Source organism: Labrus mixtus, chromosome 14 (genome assembly GCF_963584025.1).
Source record: "Labrus mixtus chromosome 14, fLabMix1.1, whole genome shotgun sequence".
In the NCBI taxonomy this organism is placed as follows: Eukaryota; Metazoa; Chordata; class Actinopteri; order Labriformes; family Labridae; genus Labrus; species Labrus mixtus.
This window is the reverse complement of record NC_083625.1, coordinates 26,701,264-26,723,440: the sequence shown is the minus strand read 5'-3', so window position 1 is coordinate 26,723,440 and position 22,177 is coordinate 26,701,264. Positions and strand designations below refer to the sequence as shown.

General features: G+C 38.6%; 1 protein-coding gene and 1 long non-coding RNA gene across 3 annotated transcripts in view; one reads left to right on the top strand and one right to left on the bottom strand.

Annotated features, from left to right (window-relative positions):
- Positions 1 to 2,710: 2,710 nt before the first annotated feature.
- Positions 2,711 to 19,659, bottom strand: cfap58 (cilia and flagella associated protein 58). The gene is made up of 18 exons (XM_061056020.1): positions 19,583 to 19,659; positions 19,008 to 19,277; positions 18,618 to 18,766; positions 18,391 to 18,541; positions 16,913 to 17,107; positions 15,623 to 15,760; positions 13,931 to 14,090; positions 13,060 to 13,142; positions 11,982 to 12,173; positions 11,727 to 11,888; positions 10,326 to 10,472; positions 8,981 to 9,121; positions 8,679 to 8,902; positions 5,735 to 5,843; positions 5,469 to 5,573; positions 4,319 to 4,438; positions 3,427 to 3,551; positions 2,711 to 3,307 (listed from the first exon to the last, which is right to left on the bottom strand). Exons 1-18 carry the CDS (start codon positions 19,586 to 19,588, stop codon positions 3,193 to 3,195), a joined length of 2,592 nt encoding a protein of 863 aa, XP_060912003.1. The 5' UTR covers positions 19,589 to 19,659; the 3' UTR covers positions 2,711 to 3,192.
- Positions 19,660 to 20,657: 998 nt separating this feature from the next.
- The window catches only part of LOC132988575 (uncharacterized), a 116,235-nt gene continuing 114,715 nt past the window's right edge, over positions 20,658 to 22,177 (top strand). Inside the window, exons 1-3 of one of the 2 annotated variants that reach the window (XR_009675824.1) lie at positions 20,658 to 21,124; positions 21,534 to 21,700; positions 21,885 to 22,111. This is a non-coding gene — a long non-coding RNA (uncharacterized LOC132988575). Of the gene's footprint in view, positions 21,125 to 21,496; positions 21,701 to 21,884; positions 22,112 to 22,177 lie in introns of those variants that run through there. The other variant, XR_009675823.1, reaches the window with a different exon arrangement.

Genomic DNA, 22,177 nt, shown 5'->3' with positions numbered 1-22,177 from the left:
ACATTATTCCACATGTAACGATCACACCCAGAGTGCACTCGGATCAGGAGATATTATAATAAGACTATATCTGAGGTCAGGAACACACAGCGCTCAGATCTGAGCAGATTTGACAGATTAAGATTAAAACAACATGACAGGTTCGACAGAGTTCAGAAAAAAAAAGCAGTCAGAGAGTGAGTCAGTGGGTTCACCATGAACATATTTCTTTAAAGCTACAGCCTGTAATGATATTTCTTTAAAATGTTGGTTAAAAAAACAGATTAGGATCATTGCATGTCACTAACTATATTAAATGTAAATGTTCATTTAAATAAATGTCTGATCTGAGTCTGTGATCACCCTCCTCTGTATTTCATTTTTTTTATCAGGTCTGAGTCAAACAACCAACTAAGGGTTATGTTGCATTCATGTGGTGTCGGACACATTGGAAAAAACGAGTTTCCGAGATCTAAAATGCACATGAACACATGCTCAAGTCGGAACAACAACTCAGAAACTCAGAAAAGAATGAGGTGCCCGACTTGACGTCAGAATCGTCATCACGAGGGGCAAAATATTTCATTAACGTTAACATACTTTTTTATTAATTCTTGTATTGCACATCAACTTTTTACCCACATATAACTTGTAACAGTAACATTTCGCTGATCTTCTTCGAAGCATCAACGCTGTTTTTTGCTGTTGTTACAACATTCAGACGTACCGAACTGAAATCATGTGAACACATTGAAATCAAAAGAACGACTTCACAACTCGGAAACTTGGACCACCCGAGCAGCGCCTGAATGCAGCATTAGCTTGTACTGAACTTGCCAATCACATCGAATCTTTCAGGAGACTGTTTGGGTTGCTTGGCAACAGTCAAGTTTCATAGTTCTATGTGTTTTTTCCCCTTTGGATTCTTCATGTTGCTTACTGTCATATTTTAAGCAGAGCTGACCTTTTCTAAGTACAACTAACTGTGACTCTGAAGACTAAAAACTACAATTTTATGAACAAAGCTGGCAGTTAGGAAGAAATGTAAGTCGATCAGGTATTTAGGCTTTTTTTGCATTTACAGAAAACATTTTGGTCAAATTCTGAGATTTATGACTAAATGTGTAGAATAAAGTCAAGCTTTAGCAAAGTACAAAAGTGCCAGGTATAAATGCAATACATTTAGAGGAGGAAGAGTTTTTATTTAATTATTTCAAGCCTAAAAAGGAAATGTTAAATATCAAAATGTTTTAAATAATGTTGAAAATAGAGTCCAAAAGTTGCACACAAAATAAAAAAAGGTAATGTCAAGAATTCAGTGAAATGTTGAAAAATAAGTTAAATATGTGTGAAATGTCAAATATTCAGAATAAATTAAAATAATTTTAATATAAGATTATTTTATGTCTGAAAAAAAAAATCCACGTCTCATTTTCTTTCTTCTGCCTGGCATATAGACAAAATAACTATTTTCCTGGAGAGAAAAGGTGTTTTTCTGTTTCTAAAATAGCTTCTGTTAGTTGGCAGGCAGGAAAACAGACGAAGACAAAGAGAGGAGCTCCAGACTGATTCAGTGAACAGCAGAACACAGGACGAGCTGTGCCCACCTTCACGTTTCAACACAGAACACACTGTGCTCACTACACCTACACCAATGTTCATGTAGCCTATATGTGTATGTTTGAACATTGAACACGCAGAAGTGTACACACAATATTATCATCAGTGTGAAAAATAAAAATCTCGCCAATTAAAAAGCAGCTCCTTTACACTGTCAGCGGTGTCTTCATTCAGACACAAAAAGAAAAGAAGAAGAAAGATCTGTCCGGTTGGAGAAGGACTCTCATTACTACGGCAACACAACACGTCACTGCACTGACATGGTTTCCATAGTTACGCTGTAATTGCACTGGAGAATCTGTTTTACTCCACAAACAACAAGGGGGAGTAAGAAGGACTTTGTGCTCACTTTTTAGACTCTTTCAACAAGCAGAGCAGAGCTGTTGATGCTGTGGGTTTGTTTTTCAGGAGGAGGGACACAGAGGAAGAAGAGCGTTGAGCAGAGTCAGGGGGTAAAACTTCATTTTGCAGAAGCTTGCTAAGTCATCAACATTTAGATTTGCATAGAGATTAAAGTCATTTCTTCTCACGCAATTTTGGGTTAATTTACAAAGAGGACTACAAACAATACTGTGTTGTGTGTCATGTGGTCTTACCCAAATCACAGTCTCCACACCCACAGACTCACAAACTTTGAGGTCTGTCTCACTGTGAAGTCATCAAGTATGTGAGGACCTTCAGATGGACTTTACAACACCAAATGATGAACCCAGACTTTGTGATTGTCCAGCACTACATGAACAACTTCTGTTTGTCATGACCATTCAAAGAGAGACAACAGGAGCCAATTAACCAAAACAAAATTGAAGCGAGCGTATGGGCGCTGTGCGGACTCAACATCAACACAATGAGATTCTGCACCTCATGCTAAAGCAGGCATTCTGAATGACTGTCATTGTTGTCACAGTAACGTTTTTTTAAAGAATGCACAGCGCTCCCGTTTCATAGAACGTCTTTGGTCCTGTACTAGCAGCCTATCACACGCTTGTGTTGTTGATGGTCCTTAGCTTTCTGAAAATTTTCCCCCCGGAACAATAAAGTTGAATAGCCCTGTGCTAAAGCTTTAATTTGGAGTCCCATGTTTAAAATATAATTACACAAACATAAAACATATATATAATTTATTTATTTAAGATGTTTACATAACATTTCTATCAAAGTAAATGTTTTCATCGACATATTTCTAAAGTACTCTGGGAGATGGAAGCTGTTGTTGTGATATTTAGTCAGTCTGTGTTTTGCTGACATCTAGTGGTGATGACATGAACATCATGTTGAACACTCACCAAGGAATAAAGGAGGATAACTTTAACTTTGTTACTTAATATCCGCTCTATAAAAAGTGCTTTTTACAGGTAATATGTTGTCAGGTTGAATTATATCCAGGATCCAAATAAAATTCTCAACAGTCTTAAATAAATAAATTAGCCTTCTTTTAATGATAAATCAACATGATGCATTATCAATGTCATCTACTAGTCTTTTTCAGAGTTCATGATTGCTTGTTGGTAAAAAAGGATGTTTGAAGCCCTTTGATTGGCTGATAATGTCAGGTGATGTCGTAGGAGAAATGTGTGACAGGAGTCTCATCGTCTATTGTCTTCTGGCCGGGTTGTCGATCCTGAAGCCTCCTCCTGTGAAGTGAGGTTTGCTGCTCAGCTGAGGCAGCGGCTCCAGCTGCTCCACCTTCACTTTAGACCTCTGCTCACTGAAGAGACGCACAATCAGAGAGCACACACAACCATCACAAGATGCTACAGGGGATGTTTTCTCTGCGTACAATGAATCGTGTATTTTAGTCTCGAGCTGTCAAATAATGAGCCTCACCTGTGAAGCTTTTTCTGACTCAGGTACTTCTTCTTAATGTTTGCTAGCTCGCCGGCTAAACTTTGATTCTCACTTTTGTACTCGTTCATCTTAGAGTCGAGCATCCTCAGCTCGGCTATCAGAGCCTGTGGAGTGAGATGGAAAAATGAAAAAAGACATGACATTAGCTCTCTCATAAAAACATTAGCTCTCTCATAAAAAAAAGTTTTTCTCTAACTTTCTTTTTATCTTTAAAAACTTTTACAAAAGAAGCTGAGCAGGTTGAAAAAGAAGAAGAGTAGCTTTATGACATTAACCTTAAATCAGGCCTGTACATTTGTGTATGATATGAGATTAAAAGTGAAATGGGCACTAACAAAGCGAGCTGTATAAACTGAGAAGGTATGACTTAAAAAAATGACACTTAAAGGATGAACTATTTGTAACACTATCCGCTCACAGCTACAACACATGGACACAAATATGAAGTTTAGCTTTCAAGGAAAGCCTCGATCCAACTTGAAACTGAACAAGTCTTTGAGTATTGACTGTTTCCTCTTATACTCCTCATTTTTACTGTTTGGTCTTATTTAGTCTCTTATCTGTGTAGAGTTTATAATGTCTTTATTTGTATAGTATGACTGTTTCTGTATTTCTTTGAGTCTAAAGATTCTGTTTGAATCTTAAAAGCCGAGCCAGGGACAGGGGTTGTAAATCAGCCCCGGCTAGAAACCTGTAAGCATGGCATCTGCTCTGAACAGTATTTTACATATGAAGCAATGTTCATTGCATGTGTCCCTGTAAAATAAACGGATACATTGAATACATCTTTTTTCAATTGACATCACAACCGTGTTTTAAATGGACATAGAGGATTGCTACTGTAGGGACAGAGAATGTGAAAGCGGATGACCTTGAGTTTCTTAGTTCTGTCTCTGAGGGTCCACTGACACTGCTGGAGCTGCTCCACCGCCTCTGGACCTGGATGACGGGCCAGAATGTGCTTCAGCTCCACGTACAGCTTCTCCTTCTCCTTTGTGGGGAATACAATGAATGAAGATGAAACAGTTAAAGCAATAGGAGGACATAGTGTTAGATAATTACACAGATTGAAACACAGCAGCAGCAGACCGGTGTGCTGAGTAAGAAACAAAACAGATCCCAACACTCAGGATTCGTTGGCAGTGTCTTCAGCACCAGTTTAATGTAATCCTCTCTCTAGGGGACGACAGGAGCAGCTGGAAGAGCTGCAGCTTTATAATTGAGTTTTACACACTTACACCTGTGAACCTGTTTAACTTTAGCCTTTTTTAAATAAACACAGTCATTTTTCTCTGTCTTGTTCAGACAGAAACATTTCTTTTTAAATGGTTATACAGTGGTCTGATTTTGTAAATGTGCTTATGTCACTATGTCACACACCTCGCTACTAGGTCACAAACATTTCTGTCTTCATCCATCTATCAGTTATCTATACCACTTTTCTCCCGTACAGGGTGGCGGGGGGCTGGAGCTGATCCCAGCTGTCATTGAGCGAGAGGCGGGGTACACCATTCATATAGAGACAGACAGAGATCAAAATGCTCCAGCAACACTTGTAGTATGAAGATCAATTTTATTAACAAATTAGACCGACGCGTTTCGTTTCGGTCTAATTTGTTAATAAAATTGATCTTCATACTACAAGTGTTGCTGGAACATTTTATACTCTTCAAGCCGTTCACTCTTCATGCACCTTGCTAGTTGGTGAAGTTGTGCTAGAAAATCCCACTTTGCTTCTTCAATATAGAGACAGACAAGCAGGCACAATCACATTCACATCTACGGGAAATTTAGAGTCATTAATTAACCTAACGAGCATGTGTTTGGACTGTGGGAGGAGGCTGGAGAACCGTAGAGAACCCACACATGCACGAGGAGAACATGCAAACCAGGAACCTCCTCGCTGTGAAGCAACAGAGCTAACCACTCCACCAGCCCTTTCTGGCTTCATTTGTTGAACCAGCTCCTTTTATAGAAATGCACAGTGATGTGCAGTGTGCTCTAGTGTAATGAGTATCTACCTGTAATAAGAGTTCCCGTTCCTCCAGCTCTTGAGTTTTGGTGATGAGTCGTTTTTGTAAGGACTGAATCTTCTGGATGAGTTCGTATTTTCCAGGATCACTGCCCTGCAGGGGAGAGTCATTACCAAAGAATTTGGTCAAGATTTGAGAGGACTTTCACCAACACTACAAAGGAGAACTTCATGTTACCTGTAAAGAAAAACAATTACAACAGCACAGAGCTAAAGTTCCCTCCAGCTCATAAACACTTTAAACAAGTGGTTCACCTCCAGTCGTCTCCATCTGTGAATGTTGATGGGCTTCAGCTGATCCTCCAGGACGCTGCTCCTCACCCTCTCTCTCAGCAGCTCCCTCTGCAAGTGGAACAGCTCTCGCCTGTGACAGCACAGTTTAATTTAATTTAACACAGTTATTACATGCAGCTGTAGCCGTTATCAGCAGACACGTTTACAACCTCTCTTCCTGCAGGACTCAGGACTGTGGATTAACATTACTTTTACCAAGGAACAAAGGAACTGATCAATGATTTAAGCCTCCCTCTCAGACAGGATATTATGAACTTTTACAACACCTGGAATAAACAATCGAGCGGAAACAGAACACTCTGCACGAATTGACCCCAAAGACATGAACTGTGACCGAAACCAGTCTCTGCAAAGTCGTAAAATTGACCATCTGTTGAAGGACTGCTGAAGAACTGAATTAAATCACAACTTTCAATTCTGCATCAAATTAACATTTATGTCTTTCTTCATCTAGATATTTGTAATTGTCACATTGAATCTATTATAATCATCTTTTTAAACTCAAAATCTGATCTTCAGAATAGGAATAAGAGTTATATTATGTTTAATAGGAATTTGACGAGGAGCGCTATTGCCATCTAGTGTTAGAATATCCATGAATACATAACCTTCATAATTATACATTTAGAGGTGTTATAAAGCATACTCTTTGATATTAGCTATAGAAGGTGTTATTTAAAGACACCAATTTATTTTCCTACTTTATTAATATGTCTTATTAAGAATGTTGACTGTATAACATGTTTTTGTTCACCTACAGGCTGGGATTGACTGAGGATGTTCCCAGATGGTGTGATTTTCATCTCAACATGAATCTGATAGAAATGTTTGTCTAAATATATGACGTGAACCTACATCAACGTGGATCTGATAGAAATAATATCAAAATGAATGTATGGTGACGTATATATGTTTAGATTCTTATTCTTAATCTTATTGAGTAAACTCGGTTTAGTTTAAACAATTGTCCTCCGGTCAGAATGGGAGTCACCCGTGGGCGGCACCCCTCTTTGCCTGCAGACCCCCCTCCTCCCATCCAGGTGATAAGAGTTCACACTGAGCTCAGATCATTGGTTCGTCTTAGTTTTGGTTTCTTGAAGTTTAGAGCTTCAGTTCTTGCTCTCTTCTCTTCGGACTTCGGTCCGAACCACTTCTTTTAAATTTGTGCCGTAGAGACGAGTCTCTGCCAAACTTTCTTTTTCACGCACAATTTTTGGAAACATCAATTCTTTCTGGCTCAAGCAAGGTTTTTGAACTTTCTTCTCCAAAGTCTCTTCAATTTTGAACGCCAATTACTTAGTTTGGATTCATCAAGATGGCCATGAATTGGAAATTGACGTATCAAAAGACTCTTATATTATATATATATATATATACATATACATATTTTTTCCTGTTGGATCCTCTTGGAGCTTCTGAGACAACAGCTGAACCGACGTACAATCTCCATCCCAGCTGCATACTCCGACCGAGTTGTTAAGGCATCTAATCTGGCCCGTGGACCTCTCTGGGCCTGAAAAGAACCGCTTGCCAGAGACTGAAAAGCGGGACCAGCCGCCTGATCATAATAATCATATTCTTTATCTGTTTCATCTATACATTATTGTTTACCCCTTTTATATTAAATTTTACACATAAAATTCAGGACTTTGTCTGTGTGTTTTCTTGTTTAACATTTCCAGAACTTACTTCTTTCAAGATATGAAACTGACTGATTAATTAATTAATTTATACCATTAAAGTTATTTTCTTCCTTTAACAGGAAGTGGTGCCCCTTCTTAAATCCGAGGTTAAATAAAGATATAACATCTTAATAACTTACTTACACTACACAGCGCTTTAATAGTAAATATTCTCAATGTGTCTCATAATTCACTGTAGGACAACTTTAGGGAGTAAATACTAACAACGATAATACACTACTCATCCTTTGCCTCAAAACGTCAAGTTTACTATGCATGATAATAAACGTTTAGAACTATTCAAATACAGGTTATGTAGTCACTACAGGCTGCAGGACGTTTTGAACTCTTATATGGAAAGCCGTATTTAAGATACTGAGGTTTAAAAAAAACTAGAAGTTTGAAGGTCAGTCCTACCTCTGGCTCTGGATCTCTCTCTTCCTCCATCTTTAATTTGAATCATCTACTCTAAATGCTGCACTTTGTAGGTCATCTCTTTCTCTCTGCTTTCTGCCCTCAGTCAGATTTACCGTGTGCCAGTGATTAATGGGTTGGCCAACAAGCAACAGCACAGATTTGCCTACTGGTACACCCAGTTGCTTTAATTAAAACCATTATACATCATATGATCACATGCTTGCTAAGGAGTTAACTTGCAAACAGTTGCTTGACTGTTATTTTATCAATTTGCCATAAAAACTAACTGTTAAATGCATTTTTATTTATGTAACAATAGTATCTCACCTAGGTCTGCACAATAAACACAAAATAAAGAGTGAATATGAGCTATAAGCCTCACTTCATATCTCTATTTGCTGATGTCACACCTGTGTTTGTGTCATGTCCCTCCTGAATCCAAAATAAATCAGAAACGCAACACTTCTTTGGTGCCAATTAATCTGAGTGTAGCTTATAGTGAGTTTGAGCTTCATGTAAGTACATCAAGATGGTGTGAAAGCACAGCACAAAGCTCAGCATGTTACCATTGAGATTCACCTGACATTCTCTTGTGAAAGTGCACAGTGTCTATTTTCACTTAGATACCTCATAACTGCTTTTCTCTATGTAAAACCTGCATGTGGTTTATGATCGACGGGCGTAGGTTGATTTCCTGTTACTACTACTCACAGCTCTTCTGTTCGAGCAAATTCAGTGCTGACTGTCTTTTTCAAACTCATCATCCACCCGATGATCTCATTAACCCGCATGCTTCTCTCTGTTACCTCAGGTCCTCTGTGTTAGGAACAGTCTTGTCCAGGATGCTCTTCTTGCGTCGGAGCCTCTTGATCTCCAGCTTGAGCAGGCGGATGTCCTCAATCCTCTGGCTGTAGTGGAAGTCCCCCTTACTCAGGATGGACTGCTGGATCCTGATCTTCTCGTACAGCAGAGCACGCTCATCATTGTGGCGGAGCAGCTGCTTGCCCAGGCTGTCCCGCTCTCTGATAACCTTCAGAGAAGATTCACCAACAAGTTATCAGATATAGATCTTTGTTTTTTTCATCCTGTCTCTGTTTTCTTTCTGTACCTGTTCCAGCTGCTTCTTCTGTTGGATCTGCTCAGCATCAGCGTCTGCTATAATCTTCTGCAGTTTTTGCTGTTCTGCTTTCTGACTGTCAACATGCTGCTTTTTTTCTTGTAGCTGAAGCCGGATTGTCTGCAGCTCCACCTGCAGCAGGGCACAAAGATGAGTGTACACATACCCTAGTTAGACATAAACAGTGCTGGAAAGTACCACGAATGAAGCCTGAACTACCATTACTGGTTTGGTGTTAAAAGCCTACATCAACTAGTCAGGTTGCAATTTTAAATCCATCAGTGTTTCTCTCAGACTGAGAGTGTTACTTGAGCCGGGGGGGATGTGTTCCTATGCGTGTAAGTGTCAGTAAATCCTTGCACAACATAAAAAAAAGAGGATAAATTTAGAGTGTGGGAAGTTTGTGCACATAAATTGAAGATTGTGTCATTCTGTCTCACAGATATAAACCAGATGAGATAAAACTCTCTTTGCAGAAATGCTGTGGTCACTATCAATCAATCAATCAATCAATCAATATTTGTATAGCGCCAATTCATGACAAGTGTTATCTCGAGACGCTTTACAAAACAGCATATGATAATATGCAGGAAGAATTTCTCCTTTGTATTCATCAAGTTAGTGTTGTCCACACTTCCTTGTCTCTGAGGTTGGAGGTTGGAGCAGGTCGTGCATGACACTTTTCACATAGTCACGATGAATTTTGACAATTTCCATGAATACATGGAGATAATAAGATAATAAGAGGACATCAGAGTGAATTTGAAGATATTGTGTCTATAAGAATAGACGAGGGTGAAGAAAACGTCAAATGTTCCCAGTGCCCTGGTAACTTTCAGCAAAGAACACAGTATCCTATGTTTTTATAAACTGACTTTTGGGCAAAATAGGGTGACCGAAATGGCTAAATGATGACAATTTACATAAGGATGAGGGACCCAAAAGAAACCCTCAAAAGACTGTAGTGTCATGTCCAGCTCTGTGTCTTAGGTTATGTATTTCTACTTGTATTATTTCCTGTTTTGGGTCACTAACCTCTCCTCTCATTTCAGATCCTTCACTTCCTGCCCTCATGTGTTTCCCAGCTGTATCTCGTTGTCTTCCCCCTCACCTTAGTATTTAGTCTGTGGCTTCCCTTCCTTCAGTGCCAGTTCGTCTTTGACCTCTGTGTGAAGCATACAAGCCTTTTGTTTCTCTCAAATAACTTTTGGAATCGACTTTCTTTGCCTGTTCCCTTTTTTGGATTCTGTATAAAGACTGTTTTTTTCTTACCAAGGACTGTGTTTTGAGTCGTGCTTGTGAGTTCAATTTCCTGTGGCTTTGTTACATTTAGTACCTTGAGTGCCTCGTTATCTTTCTCTAAGCGCTTTTGTTCCTGCTGGTCTTTGGTGAGGGCCAGCTCCTTCCCCGTGATCTCATCTCTCAGTCTGGTGACCTGGTTGTTCATGGTCTTCATCTTCCTCTTTATCTCTGCAATCTCTTCCTGAGGTAGAGAGACAAGACAGCAGAGGGAGGCAATGGAAAAGAGAGAGAGAGGGCAGCATTTTAGACCACTACAATTGTTAAATATGTATGTATATGTTATACTATGACAATAAATAGTTTCAACCAGTGGTCAAAAATATCATTACAAGATGTTTGACAGTGACAAACAGAATTAAGTTAAGAAATATCATGCAAAACCATTAGATTGATTTTCTATTTTAACTCATTACTAAATGTCACAACTAACTCACAGGCTTGCTGACTGTTAATGCAGGTTGTTATGAAGGAGTCAGAAATATCTCATTAAAACTTAATATGAGCCACATTTACCTGACAAGTCCAGATAAATCCAGATGATGTCTTTACCTCATCTCAAGATACCTTGCTTGCCCCATTGGCAGACTTTTTTTTTAGCAATTGAGGCTTTATTTTTGCTTTTGATATCTTAATATAAGATGTTTATCTGGACTTGTCAGGTGAATGTGGCTCATAAAAAGTGTAATTATATTTTTTTATATAATTAGGAATAAAACAAATAAAGTTCTTAAATTTAAGTGTTTGTAATTGTTATTTGTTGTAGTTCTTTGAAGAGTGACCGTTTAAGATGCCCAGTCTTGTGACATCTTCTAGTCTTTGACTAAATATCTTGAGACATGAGAGGATTTAGTTGTTTTTAAAACATGTTAAAGTCTTGTAGCGTGTACCTGACTCAGTACAAAAACAAGTCACCTGAGATCTTTGTATCTGACCTATGTCCAATTGCAATAATTAGTGGATCAATGATAAATAGGTTTTTAGTGAAGAACAAACTGGTAGTTTCTGGCACATTAAGTTGTAGATTTAGTTGTAGATGATTTAATTCCTCAGTAAAATGGGCTATGGCATTAACTCAAACGTAGGCAAATCCTTTTTTTTTGTATTTATACAGATATGACCATATCATCAGCTAATATTTGAGTCTAAATCAGGGAAAAGGAATGGCTGATTATCTGTATATAAGAACATTTGAAGTGGGCCCAAAATGGATCTTTGTGGGACGCCTGAGGGGTAGGACTATATCCACTTAATGTAGTTTTGATTTAAACTAAATTTTGATACATTGGAGCAGAAACAGCCCGATATACACTGTGAAAGACTTTCATAAGTTAAGATCTCGAACAACAGCAGTCTTATCCAACAATAATTTATCTAAAAGTGATCATTTTGCAGAGATGAAGATACGATGTGAATGATAAGAATACAATCATCATACCTGAGCCTCAATGAGGTTTTTGCTGTAGAGGTTCCTTTCAGCAATAACACTCTCCAGCAGGTTTTCTTGCTGTTTGAGTTTGCACTCAGCCTCTGTGACTTTTTTTCTCCAGTCAAATATCTCACTCTCTCTTACTTCAACATCACTCATTTTTTGCTGCACCTGTGGAAACAAAGAAAAGTTCCCCTCAGAGAAGTTGAGGTGAAGGAAAGTTTACCAATACTGTTGTGAAGAAATACAATATAACAATCCTGCCTTCTGCATGAGGCTGCTGGTCTCGTTGATGTAGCGGTCCCGTTCTTTCTCCAGCTGCTGGATGATTTTACGTTGCTTCTGGGCTTCCTGGCGGTAACCATTGATCTCATGTTCAAGGGTCTTCTTGTCCTGCTCGAGGAGTTTCACCAGGTTCTGCTGTTTCTCCGTAGACTGTGACGCTTTGATCATGTTCTATTGAATGGGTTTGTACAGGAACACATTATGAGTATTTCTATTTAAGTAATAAAACAGTCATTTTCCAAAACTACCATGTTTTGAAAGTAGCATTCCCTCAGTGCTCCGTCAACACCTAGCCACTCAGTCAAAGTTTTACAAGCATTCAACTGCTACAGATGACAGGTTTTCTTCGTTCCTTTTTCAGAGCACATGAGTTACTGTCAGGACCTAAAGACAATTTCAACCAGAATCTTAAAAAGTGTATCTGTATAAAAATGACCATCCCCTCCTTTAATGACCTTGCATAAATGTTGATATTTAGGCTCGCTCAAGTAATTATTGTGTTTGTGTGACATTATGTATGTTGATAAATGTGCCCTATGAAGGTTTCTTTAGGACATATTTTTTACATGAACTTTCGTTTTGAACTAAAAGAGGAGTGATTTTCTACGCTATGTTCTTAAGCAGCTGGTGTGTTTTTTCAATAGATTTCCAAATGAGGTGATTTTGAAAGATTTTTTAAATTAATATAAAATCTAAATCTAAAAATGCCTAAATGAGTAATTACAGCTGTAAAATAGTAACATCCAACAGAAAGTTGTTTGTTGATCAAAAGTGTAGGACATGGGTATAAATACCCTGTAGGTCACCTTTGCTCTAGTTACTGCTGATCTCACTGTCAACAATTCCAGTACAGAGAATACACAATCTGTGTTCAGACTAGAAACAAATCTATTTTGGCCTTGTGTTAACCAATCTGAATAAGCACAATGAAACTGAGATTGTTTTTCCTTATTGTTTGTGATGTAACTTGCGTGTAAGGAGTATCTCAGCTGACATACTTTTGTGACACTGATTCACTAAATGTCCCGCCCATTTAAAGAAAGAAAAGAAACTCAACCTTATTCAAGATGTCTCTCTCTCTGATCAGCTCCTCGATGGCTTTTCTGTCAACTTCAGCTTGTTTTTTGGAAGATTCAAGATCTGTAGTGAGAGAAAGATGAGAAGGGTTTATTTTCATGCTAAAAGTAAACATTCTTGTGTGTGTTTATTAACTGTTTCCTCACATGAGCTTACTAATACGTAATTTAGCAGGCCAAAGACTGAATAAAACATCATAATGTATGAGAAGAGGAGTGATATTATTCACTGTTTTTATGTTTGGAAAATAAGCAGAATATAGAAAAAGTACATAGAAACACAAATGGACAAGTACAGAAACTGATTGTGTCAGTGAATGTAAGGCAAACAGATGAGCTTGTTTTCCTCTAAATCATTTGTGACCTCAATCTATTAAAAAGTCAAATCAACACCTTCTACAGTAGATTCATCTCTGAGTACAATTTTTAAAGAAGTGGTAATTACTCTTCCTTTTCAACAAATAGCAAGAATAGATGTTTTCAAACCAAACAGTTCTGGGGACTATTTGAAGAGGAACTATCCACAAGACAGTGCCTACACTCTCACACCATGAGGATTTTTTTCCGTCTGCATTTGCACCACCATGGTTCATACTCTGAGAAGCAGGAGCTAAAAAGGTTCCTCTAAACGGGGTTCCAGGAACTAGAAGAGTTCATAGTTCCTGCAGTGCTAAATCAATAAAAAGGGGGAAGGTTTCAAACAGTTCCTAGAACTATGAAACAGTTCCTGCAGTCCTAAAACACCTGTTATGCATGTTAGATGTAAGAACTAATCTCATGTTAAACAGCTCAGCACTGAGGGAGAGAAACACTGGGAGAGAGTCTTTGTTCAATCACAGCGAGCTCTCTTACCTTTCTCCAGACCAGCGACCTGAGCTTTCAGGGTCTCCTTCTGCACGTCCACGTCAGCTTTCTGCTCCTCCATCTGGTGGAACTTCTTCTGGATGATTTCTCTCATTTTTGTTTGTTTGGCCACCTCCTGACGCATCTGATTCACCTCCTCCTCTCTCATCTGGGAGTTGGAGCGGAGGAGTCGTATGCATCAGTACACAACAGAAATAAGCACAGGAAAGGGTTTATTCATAAAAGAAGAGCGGGTTCACTGAGGACCAAAACAAAAGTTTTGTCCGTCTGTCTGACCACAGCCCTCATTAAATACATTTCAAAGTTATTCTGACATAAATATAACCTGGGCCCCTCTGGAAGTCAATCTGGTAGAGCTTGCATGCCTATAGCTTAGAGAGTACATCCAGGGTTTGGATTACAACCCAGGCACTTTGCTGAAAGTCATCCTCTTTCTAGTCTCCTTCTTTCCCTCTTTTTACCTCCTTCAGCTTTTCCAAAGATTTAAAGAGGACATATTATCACCCCTTCTCCACCTTTTCCAACAGTCTCCTGTGGTCTAAATGAAACATCTGTGCTGTGCTTTGGTCAAAATATAACATGAATCAAGCACCAGAGGAGATTTGTGACCCTGTATAAACCAGCTCTCTCAGAATGCTCCGTTTTGGTGTGTGTGTCTCTTTAAATAGAATGACCCCCCCTGAGTTTTCCCCGTAGACATCACTCCTCTGTGGCAAGAATAAAAATGGCGGACATACACACAAGTTTTGCTCTAGGCTGGGGGTGGAGTCCATGGGTGGAGATACCGGAGGAGGGGAGTTTTTTTTTTTTACCAGAATCCCACTGTGACATCACAAGTTGAGCAAATTTGAAATGAAGCATTTTTCTCTGTATTGTAAGACTTATGCAGACCACAAACAAAGGACTGGATGGGTTTATTTCACATTTTGTGGGTCAGTAGACACTCAGGTTACTCAAATATATGTTCGAAAATACTGTAGAAGTTGATTTTTCATAATATGTCCCCTTTCAGTGAAAATGTATTAATAAATGATAATAACTAATTCACATTTGTCTTTCTGGGAGCGGCAACAGTGATGAACTCATTAGACCTGTCATTAATTTGCTCTACACAATATGTACTGTAAGAGCAGTGCCCCCTTGTGGTTAAATCAGGCAGAATCACTATTCTCTCATCAGGTATGATTCACTGCAGCAGATTAGAGACAATAGTTAGCAAAATAAAAGTCTCATCACTTCTACATTGTATCACATGAAAAAGTAAAGTCTACAAAGCTCTACCTCTTTCTATGATGTCATCACTGCAGTAAACCTGTATGGTGTTACACTAATGAATAAAGGTGCACTAAAATGTTTGCACGTTTAAGAAAAGACAGATATCATTAGAAATATGTCTTCGTGCCTCAATAAATAAAAGAAATGTAACTTTGACCCTTTTTTAAGATTTTAGAAATACATTATTTGGTGTAGTGATCTGCCAACGTTAGTGTGATTGAACTCTGTGTTGTGTAACATTGCAGTTAGAAGCTATATCTTCTTTTACTGTATGGCTCTTTGTATCTCGTTCACATTTAAAATCATTCTTAGTAAAAGGCTCACATAAACACTATAAATCAGCATTATATACATTGTATGTTACCTAAAGAGTCAGGGCTGTCTCTTTGCTGCTGCACTGTTTACCTTGAGCTCATTGGCGCTCTGCTGGTTCTCCAGGGAGAGATGTTCTTTGACTGATGAGAGCTGCTCGCTCTCCTGCTGCAGTTTGCCATTCTTCACCTGCGTATGCTCCAGCTCCTTGCTCGTCCGCTCGTTTAAAATCTGTCACAGTGAGAGAAAGGATCAGAGAGAGGGAAGGATCTGTCTCTACAACATCCTGCAGGTCAGTAAGAGTGTGTTATTGCTCACTGTTAACTTTACATTGACTCTATGATGTAACATCTGCAGCTTGTTTTATACAAATGTTCCACTTAGTTTAAGTCAATTCATATTTGTTTGTAGGTTAACATTTTGGTTTATTGACCAAAAATAAAACTTTTAAACACAGTATTTTATATGATTTACTCATTGTCTTTAATTATCTCTCTCTCAATCTGGGAACACAAACTCTGCTTCACTGAAGGTTCCCTTACTGAAGCACATTTCAAGTTTTTCATAGTCACCCTGCCAAAAGACGTCAGCATAAATAAAGCTCATTTCACTAAAAGCATACATTCCTCATGTCCTCATAAACACAACAACAAAACCAAGAATGAAACTCTTTTTCATTTCACATCTCTCTCACAGTAAAAAATCTGTCAGCGGCCAATGGTAATAGGGTTGTCACGATACCAGCATTAAAACTATACAGTACAATACCAGTATGTATCACCATGGAAACAAAAATAGGAGTCCTGGGAACCCAGTATTGTGTTGCAGGAAAAGTAGAGCAAACTGTCTAAATTGCACAAATACATTGGCCAGGACAGAACTGCTGCCAAAGCATGATGAGACACCTTCACCTCTGCTCTCATTTGTTCTGCTCTCCTTTTAAAAAAAAGTTTTATAAGAGACACAGGGACTTGAGTAAAATCGTTATGTGTCCACCTGTGAGTTTGAATGGACCTCCTCTTCTCTCTCTCATTCACTCATGGCAGCTCTGGGTTGAATATCACTGAAGATCTGAATTTTTTATACAGCTTCTTTATTTTTTTTTATTTTTTACTACGGATCATCCAAATGATGGAAATTGTATTGCTTTAAAATGTTTGGTATTGAAGTAGTAAAAATATTGACTGCCTCAAATTGTAATATTCCTGAACCTTACTGTGCTCATATGGATCTTTTGTTAAATTATACTTTACTGTATGACTTTTTTGTAAGACAATAAGAGCTTTCTCTTTATATGGGAAACATTTTATTCCTTATTTCTTAAAGATAAAGTATCTGGTTAAGGTAAATGAATGACATTTCATCAGATAAGGACTTTCTAACCTTGAGCTCTTTGAGCTGATGCTCCAGTCTCTGTTGCTCCTCTTTTGCTCTTTGGCCCTGCAGATTCAGAGCTTTGATATCCGCCATCTTTGCTTCCATGTCGACGTGCAGCTGCTTCACCTCCTTGTCCAGCTTCTCTTTAAACCTCATCTCCCGAGAAATCTCATTCTGCTGCACCTGGAGCTCCTGCTGGAGCTGGAGTCAGACACAGAGCAGTGACAAGTTCACATCTCACTTGAGTTTGTGTTTCCTCTTCAGGGGTTAACTGCTCAAATTCAACCTCTGGAGCAAAGTTTACAAATGATTGGAAAAAAGACTTTGATTCTTTAACAGCACAAGTAAATACTTCACTAACGGATTGTACTTAACGCTTCAGAGGAAAGGACTTCTCATGCCACTTAAAACACATTTCCTCTTTTCTCCACCCTCACTTTAAATCCTTTCATCTCTCCATGTATCTCTGGTGGGAGGAAAAGACACAATTGAGCAATGAATAAATGCAACTAAATGGGGGGGCGGGACTTTTTGCTTCTGCCTTTATTCTGACAGGACAATGAGTAGAATAGGAAATCGGGAGTCAGAGTGAGGAAAGACATGCAGGGAAGAAGCCTTAGTTGGATTTGAACCAGGGACTCCCGCTTGGAAGATTATTAATCCGCACATTGAGTCTGCAGAAACACCACAGAACCCAGTGTGCATCGTTCACTCACCATTTCTAGTTTCTTTCAGGGTGCAGTTTGTTAGTTTGTGCTGGGTAGTTCTCTGCCTATTGTTTCCCGTAAGGCAGTTCTGGTAGTTTCCTCTCATCTAAGCATTGTTACTGTAAGTGAAGGGAGCTAGTTTGTTTTGGGCTCATCATTATTTTTGAAATATAAATCTTAACGTTTTATGTTGTTATCCCTCTCTGGGATAACTACAGTATACGATACTCCCAGTGCTCAATTCCATCCCATTTCCTCTCGTCCAGACAGGATCAAGAGAGGGAAGGAACAAAACCTGGTCATGATTTAGATATGATGTTGAAAACTTGTCTTCAAAATGAACTCGTTGGCTCTCATGGCTGTTTACAAAGACTGGGTGATAAACAACATGTAACTCAATGATTGTTGATTTGACTAAAACAAATGTAATTCATGTATTCATTTCATTTAGAAAAATTTGCTGGTTTAGGTTTAGATGTGTTCTTGTTGCTTCATCTTTCCTTTTTTCATCAGACGTATTTATGTCTTTGTTTTTCCACTTTTGCAAATAAACTGGCTGCTGGAAGCTGAATCGACAATGAGAGTTGGAAGGGGATATTTTATTTCAGATAACCTTTAACTTAAGTTTAAAAAAAGATTACCTCAAAAGAGCATTTTATTGATGCTTAGGGCAGAGTTCTAAGTTAAATAATATACTTTTGAGTATACCAATAAGTTAAAACAATACCATCTACCTTCAAGGTAAGCATACTGTTCAAGAGTGTTCAACAGATTTACCTGAGAAATATTCTCTAACGCAGCATCTCGTTTGGCTTCAGTCTCCTGCTGGGTCACAGAGGTCTGCTTCAGTTTATCTCTCAGATCTTCCACATCTGTCAACAGCTGATCTCTTTCTTTAGTCAGGTCCTCGATTACTTTTAGCCGTTCACTGAAAAGACAATCATTTATTCACAATCCTTTACCTGCTGACAGTATTCACACAATAAACCACAAAAGTGTCTCACCTCTGCTGTTGGTCCTTAGAGAAACCAGTTTGCTGTTCATTCATCTTTATTAGGTTGGAAATGTCTTCTTTTAAATTCCTGATGGTCTCTTTGTCTTTTTTCTCTTTATCATGAGCAGTGTCAACCATTTTCCAAGCTTTATCGAGCTCCTGCAGTAAAGCAAAGTAACATATGAATATGTTTGGTTATTGAGTTTAAAGTGGACAAAAAGATAAAACATCAGCCAACTAATACAATAAAGTATAACTCGCATAGCAAACACCAAATATACTCATTTTAATTTATGGATGTTTGTTGTAACATAATTCTGACCTCAATATTTGAAATCAGGCTGAGAAACAAAAGTAAATGAGACGTGCTACACTGTATCCTCTTGTGTTCATACTTTACCCTCTTTAGTGAAGAAATCGTGGTCTCGTCTTCCTGGGACAGTTTGAGGGCTGCTGCCACTTTGGTTGAGACGGACACGATCTCTGCATTGAGCTCTCTGCATTTAGACATCAGCCTCTTCTCGTTCTCTCTGGACTTCTTCAGAGCCTGGATGAGCTTCTCATACTCCACCCTGACCTTGTCCATACTCTGGTCTCCAAGCAGCTCACTGAGGATCTTCTGAAACTCCTCCAAGGACCCAAACATGTCCTCTCCTCCTGCTCCCGGTTCCTTTACATACAACAGAGACACAAGAGAGAGGAAATAAAGAAAAGGCATGACAGGCTAGACATGGCTAGACCACTGAAAAGGAAGATATTAGCATGTTATGCCTACAGTAGGTAGGCTATCCCTAAAGGAAATGAGAGCAGTCAAGTAGGTGAAAATAGATAGGCTATATTTTTAAATGGACGTCAAAATAGACAAACTTTATACCATTTATTAGCCTATGCGAAATATAACACGGCGCTTTCATGTCATTTAACATCAAAATTAAGTTAAACTTTTGAGAACAAACACTTGTTAAAGGAACTTACCTCCATTATTTAATTTGACAATTCAATATTATCCGCGAATCCTTACAAATATTAGCATGCGGATAGCAAAGATTCACACAGTGTTTAGTGTTAGTTTTGTCAATGGATCTGTTGACGTTGGTAGCTAAGCAACCCATGATCTCGCGGGAGTAGAACGAGAGAGCGCGCAGCATTCTTCCTTACCTGAAACAGTGTGTTTTCAAGGTGTAGCCTACTTTCGAAAAGTCCCAAAAATTACCCTCTATTTTCTTATTCACCTTATCTTCCTTGACCTCGACCAAAAACGGGACGGGATAGGAAAAGAGAACTGCTGTGATGAGGGATTTCGACTTCATTAGGCGGATGTTGCAGGTGTCACGTGGGTCTGCTGTGTAAAAAAACTACAATCTATCGTTGATGGACTACAAAGAGCGCATCTATCGCCCGGTATGCGTGTTTTACCTGACAGTGTTAATGCATCCGAAAAAACGTAAGACCCTCGGCGATAATTATGACGTCATTGAGGCTTTTACAGGTTATGAACAATCACGGCCCCTCAGGATGCTCAGGAGATAGGGTAAGCTGCTTTGACATGGAGATCTAGAGATCTTGTTGAACTTGCCTGATATTGAGAATGACTGTATGACTGTATTTTATTTCCCTTATTTCATTGTATTAATGTATTATCTAATAATATATTTTAATTTGCTCTTGTTTCCAAGCTGTTATTATTATAGTCTACATGGTTTTCAGCCTGTAAGTAATGTGTGAAGCACTTTGAACTGCAAATGAACACTCTACTGTCACAGGTGAATTTTCTCTGTATTTATCAAAATCAGTACGGTTCAAAACAATGAACACGTTTCAGGTATAGGCTCATAGACTATCTTTACTGTCATAAAAACAGCAGGACTCACAGTTCATATTGGCAGTGATTGAACTGATTAAACTACTAAACGGTAAATGGATCTGTATTGTCTTAAAGTAGCAACACACACACACACAAATATGAATCAAATGTGAGGTGAAATGGTTGTTGCCAGTGGGCGCACACTGTAGCTGTTCCCGCCATAGACTGTAAAAAGAATGAACAGGACAAGCTCCCCGGTCTAGTGAAGCTTTTATTTGTAGAGCTCCCCCTGCTGACTGGCTGCAGTATAGGTCATAAACCCCGCCTCCTCAGTGATAACAGATGGGATGTGGGTCAAACTGTAAAGTTAAAATACTCGTCACATAATTTTTTTCCAAACCTAAACTCTGCTGTGATCATTAGTTATTATCACCCTACATTGTGTTCAAGTGCTCATTTTTCTGTGAAGTTTGTTTTAAATAAGTTATTTGAGGTTGAAAAACGGGATTTTACGTCATATTTGACGATGATTGACAGCCGCCGATCTTGCGTAGCTCTCTTTGTGAATAGCAAAGTTACGTAGTGAAGGAAAGCCGAGACACCATTGAACTTTTCCACTCTGTGTTTGTCTCTCTTGGACTGACAGAGTGAGTTGTTCTGCTGTAAACACATCTAACCAAGCTGTGGGATGTAAGGATATCTGTGTTAACTTGGTAAGTTGAAATGTTTGTTTAATGTGCTGTTCGGGGGTAATGTCGTTAGCTAGCTAGCTAACACTGAAGTAGGCTAGCTGGCTGTGACGGACATTATTTATCTTTTTATTTCAGTAAAGAATGGGGGGGGGGTGTTTGTTGTGACTTTGGTTCAGATTATTCAGAATTTGTTCAGAAATACTCTTCTTGCTTTGCTCCATGATTATGTGATTCATATGTTATATAATAACTTTCCTGTTTTTAACACTATTTCTGTTCAACAAGATTCATTTCTATTTAAAATGCTCTTTTGGATATTTCATTATCATATTTGTCTGTTATAACTTTTTAGTTTTACACTTAAATTTAAACCTCTCAAATCTTTTTGAGGAATTATAGCCAAAACAAATGAATTCTACTTTGCATACAGTACATCCTCTGATAAATAAAGTGAAGTACTTTGATTGCATTTCTGTGGTGTTCCTGTAGGTGACCATGATGCAGCCAGACTGAAGCAGCAGGTTGTGAAGGTGGACGCCATCATCTTGTCTTTGCAGCGCTGATTCTGAAGAGAACGCCTTCACATAGGACTCAAAGGTAAAATTATCTCTCATATGATTGGACCGTGTTATTGTAACCGCTATCAGCATCAAAGTCATTTTAGTAACAATTTATAATCTTTCTTAAAATGTAAGGAAGACTAGCAGAAGATTTTAACAGCCTCTATGGTTCTGCAAGAAGTCTAGTTCATGTTTAAATTGTTCTTCTTTCTGTCTTCAAGGAAATCAATGCTCAAAGGAAACAGCAGTCCATAGTCTGATTCCAGCTCCGGTGAGGTTCTGCACACAAATTGGCTGTCTGATTCGTTTAATGGATAATTACCACACAACACCAAATCAGTACATTGAATTGACTTTTTTTTTAGCCAAATACTGAAGCTACTTCTGCATATTTGTCATGAAGCACAAGAATCCAACTGACTGCAGTTTCTGCTCAAACTGCTGAAATCATGTCTCACTCTTTAAGTTTCACAGTTGTACTGTGAGTATCTGTATCTGAAATCAACAGTGTGTG

Bases quoted from the DNA above. Each gene is read 5' to 3' on its own strand.
- cfap58 (XM_061056020.1), bottom strand. The intron at 17,108-18,390 runs GTAAATCTGTTG...GTCTGACTCCAG, and splicing joins CGTTAGAGAATATTTCTCAG to CTCCAGCAGGAGCTCCAGGT. The intron at 14,091-15,622 runs GTAAACAGTGCA...TCCAACTCCCAG, and splicing joins AGAGCGCCAATGAGCTCAAG to ATGAGAGAGGAGGAGGTGAA.